This window comes from Phyllobates terribilis, unplaced genomic scaffold, assembly GCF_046119375.1.
Source record: "Phyllobates terribilis strain yellow unplaced genomic scaffold, ASM4611937v1 Scaffold_2__4_contigs__length_985480577, whole genome shotgun sequence".
Lineage (NCBI taxonomy): Eukaryota > Metazoa > Chordata > Amphibia > Anura > Dendrobatidae > Phyllobates > Phyllobates terribilis.
Genome location: NW_027362762.1, coordinates 661,681,665 through 661,701,239, shown reverse-complemented (window position 1 = coordinate 661,701,239; position 19,575 = coordinate 661,681,665). Strand labels below are relative to the sequence as shown.

The 19,575-nt window shown below is 40.3% G+C and overlaps 1 protein-coding gene across 1 annotated transcript in view; it reads left to right on the top strand.

Moving 5' to 3' along the window:
• Nucleotides 1-14,070, top strand: part of SORT1 (sortilin 1) — a 56,058-nt gene extending 41,988 nt beyond the window's left edge. The window contains exons 18-20 of the mRNA XM_073666807.1: nt 2,767-2,882; nt 10,389-10,509; nt 12,057-14,070. Coding sequence (XP_073522908.1) covers nt 2,767-2,882; nt 10,389-10,509; nt 12,057-12,071 — 252 coding nt within the window. The 3' untranslated portion in view covers nt 12,072-14,070. The remainder of the gene's footprint in view (nt 1-2,766; nt 2,883-10,388; nt 10,510-12,056) is intronic.
• Nucleotides 14,071-19,575: the final 5,505 nt, after the last annotated feature.

The window sequence follows — 19,575 nt, the reverse complement described above, 5'->3', positions numbered from 1 at the left end:
ATACTCTTTTTCTTCCTCCCCTGCCCAGGAGCTGTGGTATGATCAGACCATGTCCCTGTACGGTCAGACACAGCCATTACACAGCACACAGCAGGGGACATTTATAAGATTCTCAGCAGGAGAACATTTTTTTTTTTAAACAATTCCAGTTGTAGAATTTATTTTTATTCAAAGATCTATTAATTAAAATTAACTTTTTTTTTTTTTTTTTTTTGTAAAACCCCTTTAAATGATGGGCTTCGTAGGAGGCCCACATTGGCAGTGAGATCTTCAGCAGGCTCCTGGTTGCCAAGGCAACCCATTTGCACCCAGTGATTGTGCCTCATGGAGGGAACATGATAATAGAAAATACCTTCCCACATCAGCAACCAGTCCATTTTAATGCCACGGTCAGTGATTATCAGTGACATCCAAATGGTTAAACAGCAATGGTCGTCACACGATACCCTCCATGTACCTGACATAGGATGTATCATTATGTCCTACATCAGAAGGGTTAATACAGCTATTAACAGCATTTCTGGACCTTTTTGTTATCAAAATGATTTAAGGGATAACCCCTTTAACACAAAGCCCTTTTTATGTAATGAACTTGGCCTGTTGTGTCGTGATCTGAAATGATGATTTGGGTGACTTCCATTCCTAGAGATAGTGGCTTTGATTCTTTCATCAGTTTTATGGTGTCAAAAACTTTTGTGACCTTTTTAGTTTTCATGTCTGTTCCGACCAGCTTAGCCAAAATGGGCGAAGCATGGCTATGCCCACAAGTCTAATTCATGAAAAGTTACACGTAACTTTCACCAGAAATGTCCTCCGGTACCTGCCTGGAGTACATTTCTGCCTGTGTCACCCACCAGTTTAAGAGATTTATTTCTAAATGAGTTAGGCACATTATACTCCAGTAGCCCATTGATTAAGACTAGCATGCGTAATGCCAGTCTTAACAAATGGGCCCCAATGTGCAACTTGCCACCTAGTAATAGATTTGATGGACAAATCTGGGTTTGGCAGATGCCTGGAGAATGTTACCTTCCTGAATGCTTGGTGCGCACTGTAGGATTTGGTGGAGGATGGACAATGGCTCAGGGCTGGTTTCAGGGTTTCGGTTATCACCTTTTTATTTCCAGCAAAGAATAAAGTTAATACTCCAGCATTCTAAAAAATTGTAAGCAACCAACTTTGTGGCGACAGGTTGGGGAAAGCCCTTTGTTAATTTAGTGTGAAGGAACTGTAGAGGTTCTACACAGCTCATTATCTCAACCACATGAAACCCTTTGGGGACATATTGCAATGCTGAGTGCACCACAGGTCTTCTGCCCCTACGTCCGTGTCGGACTTCACAAGTGTGTGTTGTTTTTTTTTTTGTTTAATTTTGTTTTTTTTCTGGCTAAATGGGCACAGTTCAAAATTTAGTGCTAAACTTTTTCAAGAAGAGAATAATATGGCTATAAAAGTCATTCCCCCAAATGTATTGCTTTATTGCATTATGATTGTATTGTGCAGTTCATGTTGAAATTCTGTTATTAAATAGGACCTTTCTACAGGATAATCATGGCCAGTTTTGCTCTCTATTTTTCCCTGGAGTATTCCTTTATTTTTAAATCCGCCATCCAGTTCCAGAAATGTGGGCTTTTTTACATAGTGCTTATTTTTATGGTAGTTCCAGGATTCCCCCTGGGCGCGTCTCTAGGGTGCTCTCCATAATTGCCTTGGGAGCAACGCCCCATTGCTAAGTACCATATCACTATAAAAGGCCCAAATCCCTGTAACCGTATGAAGGAGTACGTAGGCGAACAGTGGGAATAAGAGCAGGAACTGGCCACTTTTGACCTGTGACAGATTCTCCTTACAGCGTATATTTCACATCCACATGACTTTGAGAATACAGGTCAGAGTAACTGTATAATCTTTACTAAGGTTTAACTCCTTCTGTGCCCATCTGGCCTGATTGACAGTTGCTGCTGCACGTGGAACTGCACACTGCTGAGTACAAGCTGTAGCTGAAGTCCAGCTGGCCTGGAGGTGACTGACTGACTGACTGACTGCATTGGGTCTCAGGAGCTATTTTATTCTATTGCTGGTATGTAATATTCTCATTTTGATATCCGGATTATGCAGCCATTCTGACCTAAATTTTCAGAGTAAGTACACCAACCCATCTGGTCTAAGATATCTATTTAATAAGGTATACAGTTCTCATATTGAAACCTGCTTTAAATATATTATCCACTTCCAGGAAAGTGGTCCCCAAACTAAGCAAAATACGTAAAATAACAAACTCAGCAGGTACTCTCTCTCTCTCAGCCAAATGCTAGCTCCCCATCGTTGCTCCGGTCCCAGTGTTTTGACTACAGCAATGATCTTTGCTCTACCAGTCTCTGAAATCTGTGCACGGTTGTAGACTGCATGTGACACGGACCTCCGTGCCTGACTAGGATGGTGGCATGTGCTGTCACCTCTCTAGTCTGTCAGTGCTCCGCAACTCGCGCACGGAGCTCAGCATCACACGCTGTCAATCTCCGCGAACGAGCACTGAGCTCAGTAACTGTATAGAGCTGTGACGTGTGCTGATGACCTCTCGTCACCGCTATAGTCAGAGCACCGGGAACGGAGCAGTGACGGGTAGCTGGCACTTTATCAATGGAAGATGAGTACTTGCTGAGTTTACTTCATGTACTTTAAACATTTGGAACCCAATTTGCTGAAAGTGGACAACCCTTTTAAATTAGTAGACCTAAGGAGTATTGATCGCCCATTTCTTTTTAGGGAACAACAAGCAAGCAAACAAGCACCATCCCTCTGATTCTTTCTGTGGTTGTCGTGCTCTTATTTGTTGTTGCTGTGGCCATCTTTATCATCAAGAAATACGTTTGTGGCGGGAGGTAAGATCTCAAAAAAAAGAAAACTGAAGCAAAGTGTTAAAGCGAACCAGTCACAATGTTAAATAAGTTTAACACTTTAAGGATCAAGGAATTTTTCAGGTTCACACTTTCTTTTCCTCCTCTTCTCCCCAGAGCCATAATATCTTTATTTTTCCGTTGACGTGCACGTGAAGTCTTGTTTTTTTGCGGGACAAGCTGTAGCTTTGAATGAGGCAATTTTATTTTATTTTTCTCTATTATTCTATTTTACAACATTCATAATAAAGCAAAATTATTATTTTTTTTTTTATGTCGCCATTTTTCATTCTTCTTTTGATGAGGCTGAGTGAGGGCTAATTTTTTTTACTATTGCCAGTTTGGTGTACGTACAATGTTTTGATTGCTAATTACACTTTTTCTTTTTTTTTTCTAGGGATGTTAGATGACAATCCCTCTCTCCCCCACCCCCCACACAATTCTGGTGTTTTTGATTCCCCCCCCCCCTCCACACACACACCCTCTCCCTTGTTTACTGTGGAGATCCATTCCACATTTTGATAGAATAAACTTTTATTGATATGCCAATTTCAAATATTTAATTTTTTATAATTTCTTCCTTTTATTTTTAACATGAGAAAATGGGGCATGATTATTAGAACTGCTTGAGAGGCTCCATGGAGAGAAATAAGACGTAGCTGGTGTTGGTGAATGAAGGATCCTTACTTTTTTCACTATTATGGATGTGATGCCTCCTTTTTTTGTTTGTTTGTTTTTTTTTTATATAATTTTTTACATAATTTTTTTTGTTTCTCTATGAGACTAGAACCAGCCATTGTTTATACTATATCCTGCTATACCACAGTATTGCAGTATGTACTGAAAATCTCAGTCTACTGTGGCTGGGCTTCCAAGAAGTACTGAGATGACAGGGATGGGGATTTTTTAGCCAGCCCCCTGCTGCCATTGTAACTCATCCTTTTCCTACATTTGCATCGCAGAAGGCCTATGTGAATAAATGCACCAGCACGCGTTCCATTTAAATACTTCTGTCAAAGATTGACAGCGGCATCTAAATGGTTAACAGCTGTAGCAGAGTGTCTGTTAGGCCGGTTTCACATGTCCTGATTTTTCCGGTACTGGAGATGTCCGTGTGTGGGAACAATGTGCCGCATCAGGAGCACATGTACGGGCGAATGGGAATCAGTGTACAGTTAGCGCTGTTCCCAAGAGTTGGATGCTGAACGCTGCCCTCATCCTTGTCCCCTGCTTCCGCTGCGATCGGCACCAGCATGGGACAATGTTGAGAGTAGTAGTCTGCTCCCACTGTGTCCTGGTGTAAAAATAAGAATAAAATAATAAAATCCTTATGCTCACCTGTCCGAAGATGTCCCCCTCTGTAATCCACCTGATCGCTCATGCAAAGGAGCCGGGAAGAATGGCTCGCTCCAGCGAACGAGCTCTGATGCTGCACTGAGCTCAGCAAGTGACAGGACACTGCTCGCTGAGCGCAGCTCCGGGGCCCACTCGCTGGAGCGAGTCATTCTCCCCAGCTCCTTGGCGTGAGCAGTCAGATGGGTTACAGTGGGGGACTTTCCCTGGTTCACCAATTTATTTAAAAAAAAAAACCCAGGCAGGTTGTAAATTTGGTGCTAAAACAATATTTTAGTGGAAAAAAAAATATGTTTTGTGAATCACCTCTAGATTAAAAATGCTCAGTACACCAATAGATGAATTCCTTGAGGGGGTCTAGTCTCCAAAATGGGGTCACTTGTGGGGGCTTTTTGCTGTTTTGGTATATCTGGGGTTCTACAAATGCGACATGGTATTAACAATCTATTCCAGACAAATTTATGCTAAAAAAAATCAAATGGCGCTCTTTCGTTTCCGACCCCTGCCATGTGCCCAAACAGCAGTTTTGTTTTTTTTACCACATTTGGGATAGTATCGCGATCAGGAGAAATTGTGTAACAACAAATTATGGGGTAATTTTTTGTTTTCACATACTTTTTAAAAAGTTCTGGGAAGCACTTAATGGTTCAACAAGCTCAACACACACTTAGATGATTTCCTTGATGGGTCTAGTTTCCAAAATGGGGTCACTAATCAAGGTTTTGGTTCCTCCGGGACTCTGCAAATGAGATGGTATTTTCAAAGTATTCCAGCCTATTTACATTCCAAATACCAAATGTCGCTTCTTCCCTTCTGAGCCCTGTCGTGTGTCGAAACAGAACTTTTTGACTACATGTGGGATATCGTCTGGGTCCGAAAAAAGTGGATAACAAACTTTGCGGTCCACTTTTTTGTGTTACCTCTTTGAAAAGTGAAAAATTTGTCGCTAAAGCAACATTTTCATGAAAAAAATGTAACATTTTCAATGTGACGTCCTAATGTTATCAAATGCTGTGTAATACCTGTGAGTTAAAAATGCTCACAGTAACCCTGGATAAAATCCATTGAAGGGTGTAGTTTACAAAATGGGTTCACTTGTGGGGGGTTTATGCTGTTTTTAGGCACCTTAACCCCTTAAGGACCGAGCCACTTTGTAGGTTAATGACCAGACCTTATTTTTTAAATCTGACCACTGTCACTTTGAGGTAATACCTCTAGAACGCTTCAGCGGATCCCACTGATTCAGAGACTGTTTGTTTTTTTCCTGACATATTGTACTTCATGATAGTGGTAAAATTTCTTCGATATCACTTGCGTTTATTTGTGAAAAAAAAAACGTAAATTTGGCGAAAATTTAGCAATTTTCAAACTTAGAATTGTTATACCCTTAGAGATATGTCAGACAAAATAGTTAGTAAATAATATTTCCCACATGTCTACTTCACATCAGCACAATTTTGGAAACAAAATTTTTTTTTTGTTAGGAAGCTATAAGGGTTAAAAGTTGACCAGTGATTTCTCATTTTTTCAACAAAATTTACAAAACCATTTTTTTAGGGACCACATCACATTTGAAGTGACTTTGAGGGACCTATATGACAAAAATACCCAAAAGTGACACCATTCTAAAAACTGCACCCATCAAGGAGCTCAAAACCACATTCAAGAAGTTTCAGGTTCTTCACAGGAACTAAAGCAATGAGGAAGAATTAAAAATTATGTAACTTAATTTTTTTTTGTAAAAAAAAAAAAAAAAAAAAAATTTAGACCCAATTTTTTTTTTTATGTTCACAAGGGTAACAGATAAAAATGGACCCCAAAATGTATTGTGCAATTTCTCCTGAGCACGGCAATACCCCACATGTGGGAGAAAGCCACTGTTTGGGCACACGGTGAACTCATCTAGGGGTGCAGTGTTCATATTGACACCACAGGGGGGTCACAGAATTTTATACCATTGGGCAGTGAAGAAAAAATGAATTTTTACTGCAAAAACTTTGTTTTAGCCACAGATTTTACATTTTCAAATGGGGATAATGGATAAAACTGGCACCAAAATTTGTCCCACAATCTCTGCTGAATGTGGCAATACCTCGTATGTGGCTGTACAGTACTGCTTAGCCATACGGCGAGACTCGGGAGAGACAGAGCGCTATTTGCCTCCTGGAGCGCAGATTTTCCTAGAATAGTTTGCGGACTCCATATACAGAGCCCCTAAATGCTGGAAGAGTCAAGTGACCCCATTTTGTAAATTATACCCCTGCCAAATATGTGGATGCTAAATGTGGTTTAGGCACACACTGGAGCTCAGAAGGGCGGGGGGTGGTGGGGGCATTAGAATTTCAGAGCGCAGAATTTTGCTGAATTTCTTTTGGGGGCGAGAAGCCATTTCACTTTTCCTGAGCCTTTGTGCTACCAGGAATGTGGAAACCCCCTATATTTCCATTGACAGATGATGGACCTGTGTGGGGACTTGCTTTTTTTGTGGATTGATTTGAAGCTTTTATTGGGAACATTTTACATAACATTTGGGATCACATTTATTCTGTGCTCTACGCTGAGCAATTGCTTTGGGATTTTCATCTAAATCTCTGAGTGACGTGATTCAGGTGACACTCCCCAGGGGATCCATTCACTATAATGAGGCAGCAGAGTTACTCTGGACTCCGTCTGGCCTCTGTCAGCGTTGTCCTTCTTTTCAGAGGTGCACAAAATTGCGGTCGACCGCTCTTTTATTCATGCCTGATAAAGATGGACACCACCGGATCATAGGTTAGACAGCTTCCACAGTGCCTCCATCTGCCTCATTATAGGGAATTTTCCTCCGGAACAGTCATGTAAGGGCTTGTTTTTTTGCGAGTAGTTTTTCTTTTTTTTTGTACCATTTTCGGGCACATGACATTTAATCGTTTTCTATTCCAATTTTTGGGGAGGGAAAATGAGCAAAAAACGTCAATTCGGGAATTGTGTGTTTTTTTGGGGTTTTTTTATGCTGTTCCGCGTGTGGTAAAATTGATAAGGTTATTCTTCATGTCGGTGGGATTACAGCGGTACCACTTATATAGCGTTTTTTTATGTTTTGGCGCTTTTACACAATAAAAACTTTTTATAGAAAAAATATATATATTTTTTTTTGCATCACTTTATTCTGAGAGCTATAACTTTTTTTATTTTTCCGATGGTGGGGCTGTATGGCAGTTTGTTTTTTGCAGGACTAGATGACCTTTTCAGCGTTACCAATTTTATTTATATTTGTAATTTTGATCGCGTTTTATTCAACTTTTTTGCTTGGTCCCTTTTATAGGACTTTCACTTTTTGCCCCTCTTTCCATAGGTATAATGTATTGCAATGCACTAGATTGCACTACATGTATACCTATACTGAGAGCATGCTGTGAGCATGGTCTCAGCAGATTTCCGTAGCTTGGTGACCCGGGGGTCACAATGACGACCCCGGGTCACCATGGCGACCCCGGGTCACCATGGCAACGATCGGACCCCGCGATTACATCACGGTGGCTCCGATCTGAAGGCAGAGGGAGCTTCCAGCCCTTTGCCTTCCTCCTGAACGCTGCGATCGCGCTCGATTGCAGCATTCAGGGGGTTAACAGCCGGGGCGGTGCTGACACCACTCCTGGATGTTTAGTGCCGGAGCTCAGCCACCAGCAGCGCTGACCTCCGGCATTGATCGGGCAGGAGGTGCTGATATTACAGCATCTCCTGGGCGATCATGCTGAGATCGGTCATTCAGGTTGACTGACCGATCGCAGCGATCTGGGTGCGGGGACCACCGGCATAGGTCCCTGCACCCCTTCGCCTGCCGCTCAGCTGTCAGACAGCTGTCGGCACTTAACTTTCACTGCATGTTTACACTCAGTGACAGTTTAAAGCTATGACAGACACTTTACGGCAAGGAGCGTCAACTAGCACCCACTCATGACATGCAGTGTCCATCTTTGGGCGTTATGGTGTTAAAGGCCCTGCACATGTGACATCTATTTCAGCCGAATTTGTGTTCCAAAATCCAAATGGTGCTCCTGCCCTTCCGAGCCATGCCATTTGTCCAAATTGAGATTTCAGCGCGCTCAGAAGAAACTGGGTAACAAATTGTGGGGTCTATTTTCATGTTCTATTCCTTGTAAAAGTGAAAAAATACTAAAGCAACATTTTAGAGGAAAATTTAATATTTTTTTAGTGCATTATACTATATCTAGTATAATGCATCCCCCATAGGTCTCCATATAGTATAGTATAATGCACTCCCCATAGGCCTCCATATAGTATAATGCACTACTATGTATACTACTATACATAGTATAATGCACCCCCCCCTAAGCCGACTCTATACACTGTGTTCCAAATTATTATGCAAATATTTTCTCAGATTTTCCCAAATTACCTATATGAATTGCAGTCATTGTAATTTTCCAGTCAAATAACTATTAGAGTACAACTGAAAGTTTTTTGTACAAACTGCCTATGATAACAGTATATTTTTAAAAAAATAAAAAACCCAAACTGCACTCAAAATGCATGTTCCAAATTATTATGCACAGCAGAGTTTTCAACCTTTTCATTTTAATAAAGAACAAAAAAATGGTCATTTTTGAAATTCTAAGCATTAGCAGGTTATTACAAACTGAAATCAAACAGTTTTCAACTCAAAACTTTATTCTAGGTGATGTTACATTTGCACATAGGACCCCTTGTTCGAAAGGAGCTTCTGAACTCTCTCGTCCATTGAATTTGTCAGGTTTTGGATGGTTTCTGCTTCAATTGTTTTGCATGAGGACAGAATACCCTCCCAGAGCTGTTGCTTAGATGTGAACTGCCTCCCGCCATCATACACTCCTTTTGATGATGCTCCAGAGGTTCTCAATGGGGTTGAGGTCAGGGGAGCATGGGTGCCACACCATAAGTTTGTCCCCTTTTATGCCCATAGCAGCCAGAGATGCAGATGTGTTATGTGCAGCATGAGACGGGGCATTATCATGCATGAAAATGATCTTGCTGCGGAATGCACGGTTCTTCTTCTTGAACCATGGAAGGAAGTGCTGTTTGAGAAACTCAACATACATTATGGAGTTCATCTTTACCCCTTCAGCGATCCTAAAAGGGCCGACAATCTCTCTCCCAATGATTCCAGCCCAAAACATTACTCCACCACCTCCTTGTTAGCGCCGTAGCCGTGTTTGCATGGGGTGTCCATCAACCAGCCATCCTCCACTCCATCCATCTGGACCATCGAGATCATTTTATGCATGATAATGCCCGGCAGTGGCAGTGCAGGGAGATATTCTCATACAGTTACACTAGCGTAGCTCTGGGTGGGTCCCTCAGAGAGCAGGGTACGAGGCTTCTACCCCTTCCCACGGTAGCTACTCTACTGTATCCCTCCCTTTCTTGACTGCATCGCCTAACTATAGTGGTCTGTTCGAGCAAGATAATTAACCCAGCCACACTGCAAAAATTGTTCAAGATTAGTTTGAGGAACATTACAAAGAGTTCAAGGTGTTCATTTGGCATCCAAATTTCCCAGTCACGATCCTATAAAAAATCTGGGATATGGTGGAAAATCAGTCCAATTCGTAGAGACATCTTGCAACTTTTAGGATTTTTATATTGGTATTCGTGTCCAGTGAAATGGGGCTTGTTGAAAACTTTTTCGAGTCCATGCTTGAGATCACGACCGTTTGTGACACAAAGAGATGGATTTAATTCTATGGATGATCTATTCATGATCCATTAAATAAGGTATACTAATAGGTACGCTGGGGTGGGAGGTTGAAAAGGAAGCACTGGCTAGTTTTCTGGATTAACGTGTATACAATTTTATGGAGGTTGTAGCACAGTGTAAGTGAAGATTCATATTCTAAAAACTTAGCCCTACAAATCTTTTACATAGACATGGCTAATAAATACAGTGCACTCTACTTGCTAAAGGGAAACAGAAGCTCATTGTTTTGCTATTGAGTTCAGTGTATGATAAATCAAATTTCATTAATTTTTATGGACATAAAATGATAAAATATAACACAAGCCTACGTATCGCTACATTTCCTTTAGGCGACAATGTGCCATCATTTTCTTCCTTTATTATTTAAGGAGAAATGTAGCCTCTGTCCTTTTCTTCCACAGGTTCCTTGTGCACAGATATTCTGTTTTGAGGCAGAACATGGATACCCATGGTGATGAGCACCTGGATACCAACATTGGGGATCCTTGCCGAAGAAGTGGTTACCATGATGACTCTGATGAGGTAAGAAAAGGCAGTTCTAGACATTACACAATGTTGTATTGAATGACTTCCAAGGACTGTAGTAAGAATTAAAGGGAAATTACTTTTCAAGAGGTTTATGGCATATCAAGTGTATGCCATAAATGTCTAAGAGATGCAGGTTCCACTCCCAGGACTCCCACATGTCAGGACAATGGGGTGCTCTTCTCCCCCAATCGGTACTCTAGAGAGGAGGTGATCTTACACACATGTAACTTTCCATTTGAGTACTATGGGTGTTGTAGCAGCTGGCTGCATTTTACAATTCCCTCTAGGAAATCTGTCACCAAGTGTTTGCTGTGAAATCTGAGAGCAGCATGATGTAAGGGCTGAGATCCGGATTCCACCGATGTCGCTTGCTGTCATTTTGATACAATCACAGTTTTCTCTGCTGCAGATCTAGCAGTGCTCAGAATGCTGATACCCAGGGCTGTGGAGTCTGTATAAAATGGACCGACTCCTAAAATATATATAATAAATTGGGTACAGTAGTTCAATGCAGTTTGTGGGGAATATTTTTTCATAAGCGTTTGGGAAAGTTATGAAATGTCCTATAAATGTCTGTCCTATTCCTGATCTAAGCGTTTAGACTTTTAGCTGAGATGAATCTGTGCTACAGTAAATTTATCACTTAAACATGAGCCATGTATGAGGGAGTCGTGGAGTCATGGAAATTGAGGAGTTGGAGTCTGAGGTTTGGCTTACCGACTCCACAGCCTTGGTATACCTCCCCACAACACTAATTAGCAGCTTTCTGTTTACTCGGTACATTGACAAAAAGCTGCGAATTAGTGATGGGGACAGGGTTATTCAGAGCAGTTTACTAGGAGGCACTAGACACCTAGTCCTGTAGTGATAATCTCCTGCTGATAAAACACTGATTTATATTGAAACCATAACACACAGCCTACTAAGTGACACATTTCTGGAATCAAGCTCTCAGCCCCTACATCATGCTGCTCTCAGATTCCTTGTCAAAAACCTGCTGACATATTTCTATTAAAGGAGAATAGTGAGAGCTGCACATATAACTTGCATAGGCATGTGTGAAGTGCTCAGCAAGGGTCAAGGAACTTTAGTCTCATGATATATGGTTACAAAGTGCTCTATTCATGCTTGCTGATTCCTACTCCTGAACAGTGGGCTACTCTTCTTCCCATTAACATGGAAACTACTGTATACAGAAGGTTGTGGGCAGCACAAAACTGCATAATGAGTGGGATACATTCGATTGTGCACCCATTGGGGTATGTGCACACGTTAAGAAAATAAGCCGCTACAAATCTGCAATGTGTGCGCAGGCCCTTATTGGACATATGGACATGGGTTAGTTCATTGGACACGCAAACTAGGTTGCATACAAGGAAATAGCTGATGTCCAGCTTGGTTTTTGAAATCCACTTGGATTTCACTTTTTATATCTGTATGTCATTTGATCTGTAAGTATAAAAGGCTTGTCTGATGAAGACCACCCCTGTTAGGATATTGGTCCTGCTGGGAAATTAAGCTGTCACATTTCTCTCTTCTAGGATCTTTTGGAGTGAGGTTGCAAGATACCTGAATGATTGATTGTACCATGTACAAGATTGTGCTCCGGTTTTCTCGTCTGGATTTACTGTAGAATGACTTTTGCAGTACAGATGAAGGATCCTCGCTGGTTTAGCCATTGCTGGTTTAAGCAGATATCTGTGAAGTTGCGTGCTGAGAAATAATTACAGTAAAACACTGGAAAATGTAGAACTTGCTTGGGTGCTAATGTTCTGGGAATCACACAACTTTTATTATTGCATTTATATTGATACATTTTTTTTTTTCCTTTGCAACTTCTGGAGCTGAGATTTGGTGGGTAAGAAATTACTGAATGATGAATCTGTAGTATTCAGCTGCTTTATTTCAGCGTATTTAATGCACTAATTTCTGTCTCAGGTCTTTTATTTTTTTTCGACACAAAAATAGCTTGTGATGCACGGTAGAGCTTTAGTCCATGGTCATCTACGTCTTTATAGCTGGTTATTCTTAATGAATTGATTCATTTTTTTTTATGCAGTTGTTTTATATCTATTTCTTTTCCTTGTAATTGCTGGAGAGTGGACTCCACTTTATTCTGTACAAATATTGCACTTGCCAAGAAAGCATGTGAATAGACAGCAGACATTTTGCAGATTGTCACAGAATATAGCGTTTTATGTTTTTAATGTCTTCCCATTTGGTTTCAACAGTAACCAGTTATTATACAGGCAGGAGCCTGATGAATTACATTGGTCGCATAGTGATCAATGGTGTGAAATAAGTTTAGGCACTACGTCGTCCATAAGTATGCCAATTATGAGTTAATTTCACTTTTTTATATAGTTTGAATGTGTCTGACCAGCCACAAAAATCATAAACTGGTAAGAATACATAGAGATTTTTACCAGTATTGAAAGGAAAATTGCATCTTTAAATGGTTCACATAAATTTGGGCTGACTTAAGATATGAATTTGATCATTTATCGTTAAAGGGGTTGTCTGGTCCAAACTGATAAGTCTGAAGTAACTCTGTGGGACTGCAGACCTGTGTATCCCCCCCAGCGCACGCAATGTGTGCTGCATGGATTTGCCGGTCTCTGAGCTGGGACCAGAGGGTATGTATGATTTACACATACTCCCGGCCAGAACCAGTCTGGTGGTCTCGGCCTCACTCTCTACACTTGTATGGAGCGAGGCAACACCCTCTAGTCGGCCACGCTCAAAACCAGTGTATTGAGCAAGGCCGTGCCCCAATACAAGTGTATAGAGTGAGGCCACGCCAACCGGACTGGTTCTGGCCGGGAGTATGTATAACTCATACATACCTGCCAGTCCCAGGTCAGAAACCAGCGAATCCCCGCAGTGCACAGTGCGTGTCCTGGTGGGGTACATAAGTCTGTAATCACACAGAGTGACTGCAGACTTATCGATTTGGCCTGACAACCCCTTTAAGTGGGTTTTTTTTTTCTCGTGCACAGGGGGGGCGGTATGTATAGTTGTTGATATGAAATAAGAGTGGTCTCTTAAAAGTTTTATTCTGTGTATTTAGAGAATCAGATTTAGTTTTATCTAGATTTAGCTTCAAGTGTGTAAATATCAGAAGTAATGTTCTAACTGAATGTTTAAAGGTAAATTATCATTCAATACAATTTTCTATTTTATTACAGAGCACCAATACTTTAGTCTATAACAACCATTTCATATTCACATGTTATAAGGTAACAAAGGGGAGTATTGCAAATCTAAGTTGGAGGGAATTTAGGCAATGAACAACCTATCTGACGAAGCGAGAAACGTAAAGGATTCGATCACGAGGCTGGACTCACGGGACGATTTACTAAACTAAATATGACAGATTTCCAGCTTAGTTTGTGCCAAAAACGGTCTTACATGCTGTGCATCACAGACTACTATAAAAGGGCTCGATCAAGAAGAGGGGAGGTTACCTGGTGCACAGTAAGCCAACTAATAGGTGGTGTAATGTTAGAGTACCAGGCATTTTAATTTCTTTTTTTTTTTTTTTTTCAAAAATAAGAAACTTTGTAATATATCTTATCAGAGAAATGTGCTTCTTTCGCCTGGATTGTTCATTCAATTCGTGGGATAATCTGTCTTGAATACAGATTTTACCCATTACTGAGATTCGGGATGACTGTTTGTGTTCATATAGTTCTCTGAAGATGGGAGAGAGGAGCTGGAGACATTCTGCTACAAGTTCTCCTGAAACTGCAAGTGTATATTCATTGTCGTCTTCAGGCGGATTGCGCCTGAACATGGGTGCCATAAAATGAACATGGTGCACAGCAGTGTCAGAAAGACTGTCTGACTAGATTAAGAACGCTCTGTCTAAAAAGAAGACCAGTGTAGTAAATCTAAGGGTTTTTTTTATTTTTGCAGTGATTTTGTGATGAAGTTTTAAAAAGTCTACATACACAGGGTGGAATTTTATTTCTGCTTTGTGAGTTTCCTGGCATCAAAAAATCTCAAAATTTGGTGAAAGGGGCCATTGTGCAAAAATTCAGCAATTTTTCTTTTTTGCACTCTTTCAATTACCCCATCACCTTAGGCCACTTACACACGTTCAGTATTTGGTCAGTATTTTACCTCAGTATTTGTTCCACTCCTGGTTTTGGTTTACAATCAGAGGAAAAGTATCTAATAGAAACACGTCACCACGTCTGTATCTATCATCCTCTCCTGGTTTGGCTTATAAATACTGAGGTAAATTACTGACCAAATACTGAACGTGTGAACGTGGCCTTATGGTTTTCACCCATTTAAAAATAAAGGTATTAAAATGCACATGTGGTATCACTGCAGCCATAAGTCTGATCTATGAAAATATAAAATGAAATATCCTGATCAGTAAACGCTACACAGAAAATGTAAAAATGCCAAAACTGTTTTTTTGGTTTTTTTTTGGTTGCCACAACACCGCAAAAAGATTTAAGAAGTAATCCAAATGTTATACCCATCTTAAAATAGTGTCAAGAAAAACATAGCCAAGCCCCATAAAAAAAAAGCCCTTGCACAGCTCCATGGACCCAAAAATGAAAAAGTTACGGGTCCAGGAAAATGAAAAAAAAAATCATTGAAAATTGTATTTCCATCACTAAAATAATAATAAAAAAAAAATGTATTGCTGTAATCCTACTGATGAGAAGACTCCTGTTTCCAGGTAATGCTTACCACACAATGTATACCATAAAACAATTCCCCAAAAAAACACTATCAGAAGTGTTTTTTTTTACGTAGTTTCACTGCACTTGTAATTTTGTTCCCATTTTACAGTACATAGTACATTATGTGCTAGGATGAATGGTGCCACTCAAAAGGAAAACTCATCCCGCAAAATAAGCAAGCCCTCATACATCTATGTGGACAAATACAAAAAAAAAAAGTTTATGGCTCTTGAAAGAAGGGGAGGAAAAAAACTAAAAGAGAAAAAAAATGGAAATTGGCCATGTTGGAAAAAGTTAGGTTTTATGGTGAAAAGAAGTAACTTATAGACTGATGGGCGTCTGACGGCTGGGACCCCACTGATCGACAGAATGGGGCAGTTATCCCCATTAGAATGGATTATCAGTGCACATGCTCAACTGCCAGTCTATTCATTATGTTTGGCCTTAGAGAATGAATGGAGCAGTGGGGATAAAAGTGCCCCATTCCCTCGATCATCCTCCACTGATCGAAGTCACTGCCTATCCTACGGATAGTTGATAACTTATAGCTAAGGGACAATCCCTTAAGCCAAATATCAACACCTTTACAAGCAAGGCTATAGGCAAACTTCTTCTGACCACCCTGTTTTTCCCACATCCAGAGTCCCGTTCAAAACTGGCTTGTGTATAATAATTTAGTAATTACCTATTTACACAATGCTGAAGTTGGTTTCTTATTCGTCAGTTTCTTATTCGGCTATTTCTTTTTATTCTGAGGTTTGTTTTTTTTTGTTACAGGTTTAATTACAAAAAGAAAAAAATTACAATAATAAAATACAATGCAGCGAGGTGCCCTGATGTGAATACGCTTAAAAGCGGCTACAAAAGTCAGAAAACTGGCACCAAAGTGGGCGCTGAAGGGCGTTATTAAAAGGGTTAAATGACTTTGGACCACTGATGTCACACTGCAAACACATAAATCAGGGTGACCCACATCTAACTCGAGTCACTCCAGCCTGGCCCAAACTGGTTATGGGCCTCACAATGGGCATCAAAGTGGGAAGACAGTCGATTTTGATGAGCCACTGATCTCACACCACCATTACATACATAGTGATGGCCCACATCAAATTGATGTCACTCAAGCCTGGCCCAAGTGGGTTCTGGGCATCAATCAGTGGCCCAAAGTCATTTAGCCGCTGAAAAACACCAGTTACTTATTTAACTCCTCAAAATCGACTGCCTGCCCACGTTAATGCCCGTTGTGATGCCCATAACCAGTTATGTGTTTGCAGTGTGAGATCAGTGGCCCAAAGTCATTTATCCCTTTCAATTACGCCCTTCAGTGCCCACTTTGAAGCCCACTTTTGTGCCAGTTTTCTGACTTGTAGCCGTTTTTAAGCGTATTCACATCAGGGCACCTCACTGCATTGTATTTTATTATTGTCATTTTTTATTTTTGTAATTAAACCTGCAAGAAACAAAAGCAATTGCCGAATAAGAAACCAACTTCAAACCAACTTCAAGTCCTATTTACTGTAATACTTTTCACCCCACATTTTTTCCCCATTTTCAGTACATCATAAGAGATTTGGTGAGATTCAAAACTACAACGAATCCTGCAAAAAACAAACTGTCTTATATTTATGTTGTTGGGAAAAAATATGATATGACTCTTGAAAAAAGAGGGAAGGGGAAAAAACAAAAATTTGCCGTTGTGCAGAAACCTAAAAATGTATAAAAAAAAAAAAAATATATACACCAAGTAATTACAGAAACCTTATTTAGATGTATGGAGTGACTTTTCACTTCCTTTCTGAAATAAATGTGCAATATGGGAACACACATTAATGCTGAATTCACATATCCGTGCGAGTGTCGCCATCCTAGAGAAGCAGCACTTTCTTTTCTGGGTGGGGGCTGGAGATGTCCTAGCTGTATCTGATTTTTTATTTTTTTTTCTCAGTGAAGAAAGGAGACAGGCTGAACTTTTATTTATCCATCGGCTCAGAAATTGATCAGTACAAAGTATATCGTCAGTATTTCATCTGTTTTATACCCATCCCCATAGACCTTTTAATAGCGGAGTCTGATTCACAGAATCATACTAGAATAGGACCTACTCTGAGTCCCACAGATCCCTCTCTCCGATCTGGAGTTTAACGAATGTGTTATTAATAATAATCTTTTAATTTATATAGCGGCAACATATTCCGCAGTGCTTTACAATTCAGACAGTTTTACAGACATTAACGGCACTGTCCCCACTGGGGCTCACAATCTACATTCCCACACGAGGAGAACATACAGACTCGTTGCAGATGTTGTCCTTCGTGGGATTTGAACCCAGAACCCCAGCGCTGCAATGCTAAGCACTGAGCCACCGTGCTACCCATCTATTCTTCGCTATGGGTCCTAGTGCTGTTCGATTTAAAAAAATAAATAAATCAGACCGCACTGGGATATGTGAATGTAGCCTATAGTGTTAGATTACAGCAAACTATGCTCCTTGGACCCTCACTGATTTGCAAAATAGGAACTCATAGACTCCTGGGGCTCATGCAGACATCCGTGCAAATTGATCTGGTCTCAGATTGGTGGCGGCTCTCCCGACACTAGCGTGATGGCACGGAAGTTGAGTCCTTAGGATTTTAAACATTGAGCTTGCAATGTCAAGGATTCTACACAACCTGACATGAACTGAAAATTTCTGTGTTGTAGATGCTATAAATCTCCAAGCAGCTCCATTTCATTACTCTGCAAGGTGTCCTGGATTGTCATATGAGGAATTTGTTGGATCCTGGTTTTTAAACATCCATTTATGTGAGATATCAGACATTTATTTTATTTTTTTTTCTTATGAGGAATTTCTCTTTAAAATATGATACTTGCTGCAGAAACACAGCATATGAACAAGTAATCAAGGACTATCGTCTATAAACTATTTACCAAATGAATAAAGCAATTTTAATGTGTAAATGTGTATGCAATATTTTTATTTTTCAACCTTGCCTTTATCGACACAGACCCTCAATGCTATTCTAGAGCTAATACTCGTTACTTATAATTCTACTCTAATATGTTGTTCTGATTTCACATGTTAATTGAATTAATTTATAATATAGGAGATTAATAAAATATTGGTGCCGCCATAACAAGTAAAGAAAATGATGTGTTGTCTCTTTATTACATGAATCTATAAAGGTGTTTGTGGACAATTTTTTTTTTTACATGCATGCAATTGAGGCAAAAAAAAATCTTTTTTTCAATTGGGGTTCATTATAAATTTCCCTCCTATAGTGACTGTATTACACAATATACACTGCTCAAAAAAATAAAGGGAACACTCAAATAACACATCCTAGATCTGAATGAATGAAATATTCTCATTGAATACTTTGTTCTGTACAAAGTTGAATGTGCTGACAACAAAATCACACAAAAATCATCAATGGAAATCAAATTTATTAACCAATGAAGGCCTGGATTTGGAGTCACCCACAAAATTAAAGTGGAAAAACACACTACAGGCTGATCCAACTTTGATGTAATGTCCTTAAAACAAGTCAAAATGAGGCTCAGTATTGTGTGTGACCTCCACGTGCCTGTATGACCTCCCTACAATGCCTGGGCATGCTCCTGATGAGGTTGTGGGTGGTCTCCTGTGGGATCTTCTCCCAGACCTGGACTAAAGCTGCAAAGCCAGCAGTGTTAAGTCTATAGTAAGGTAAGGAGAATCCATCTGGATGTGGAGCTTTCCCTGGTTTTGACTCTTTAATGGCTGCCCTTAGCTCCCCTTCAGTGAACACACGACTCCAGAGCTTCTGTGCCCGCTTCTGATAAAGTGGGTAAACCAGACTCTTTAATACATGTCTAAATACGGGGCTTAAATGGGTATTCCCATCTCCAAGATCCTATCCCAACATGTAGTAGGTGTAATAATAATACTAGCAAATGCCTCCAATTAGAAATGTAGTTATAGTTTTTCTGATTTGCGATGTCTCTTTCCTCATATGCAAGCATCTGGATTTTGAATCTGGAGAGGGGCTATGATAAGCTGTGGGAAACCTGTAATTTGAAATCTTATACGGTTGGCAAAAGTAAGTTTCCTGTAGGAAAATGACATCCAGCCTTCTGTTGTGAAGAAGGGGCAGCAGTGTGGATCTTTACCTAGGACTATGTAATCCTTTTGATATTCAAGGAACTCACAGTCAATTCTGATTTATAGTCTGAGGACATTCTTACACACAACCAGGTATAACCATATTCAGGGGGTCCAAAGAACCCCCCTCCCCAAATCGCCTCCCCCATCCTTCCCGTCCTCCAACCAACAACCAAACTAGAGCTAAAGTACACCCAGATTGTAGGGCATGAATAT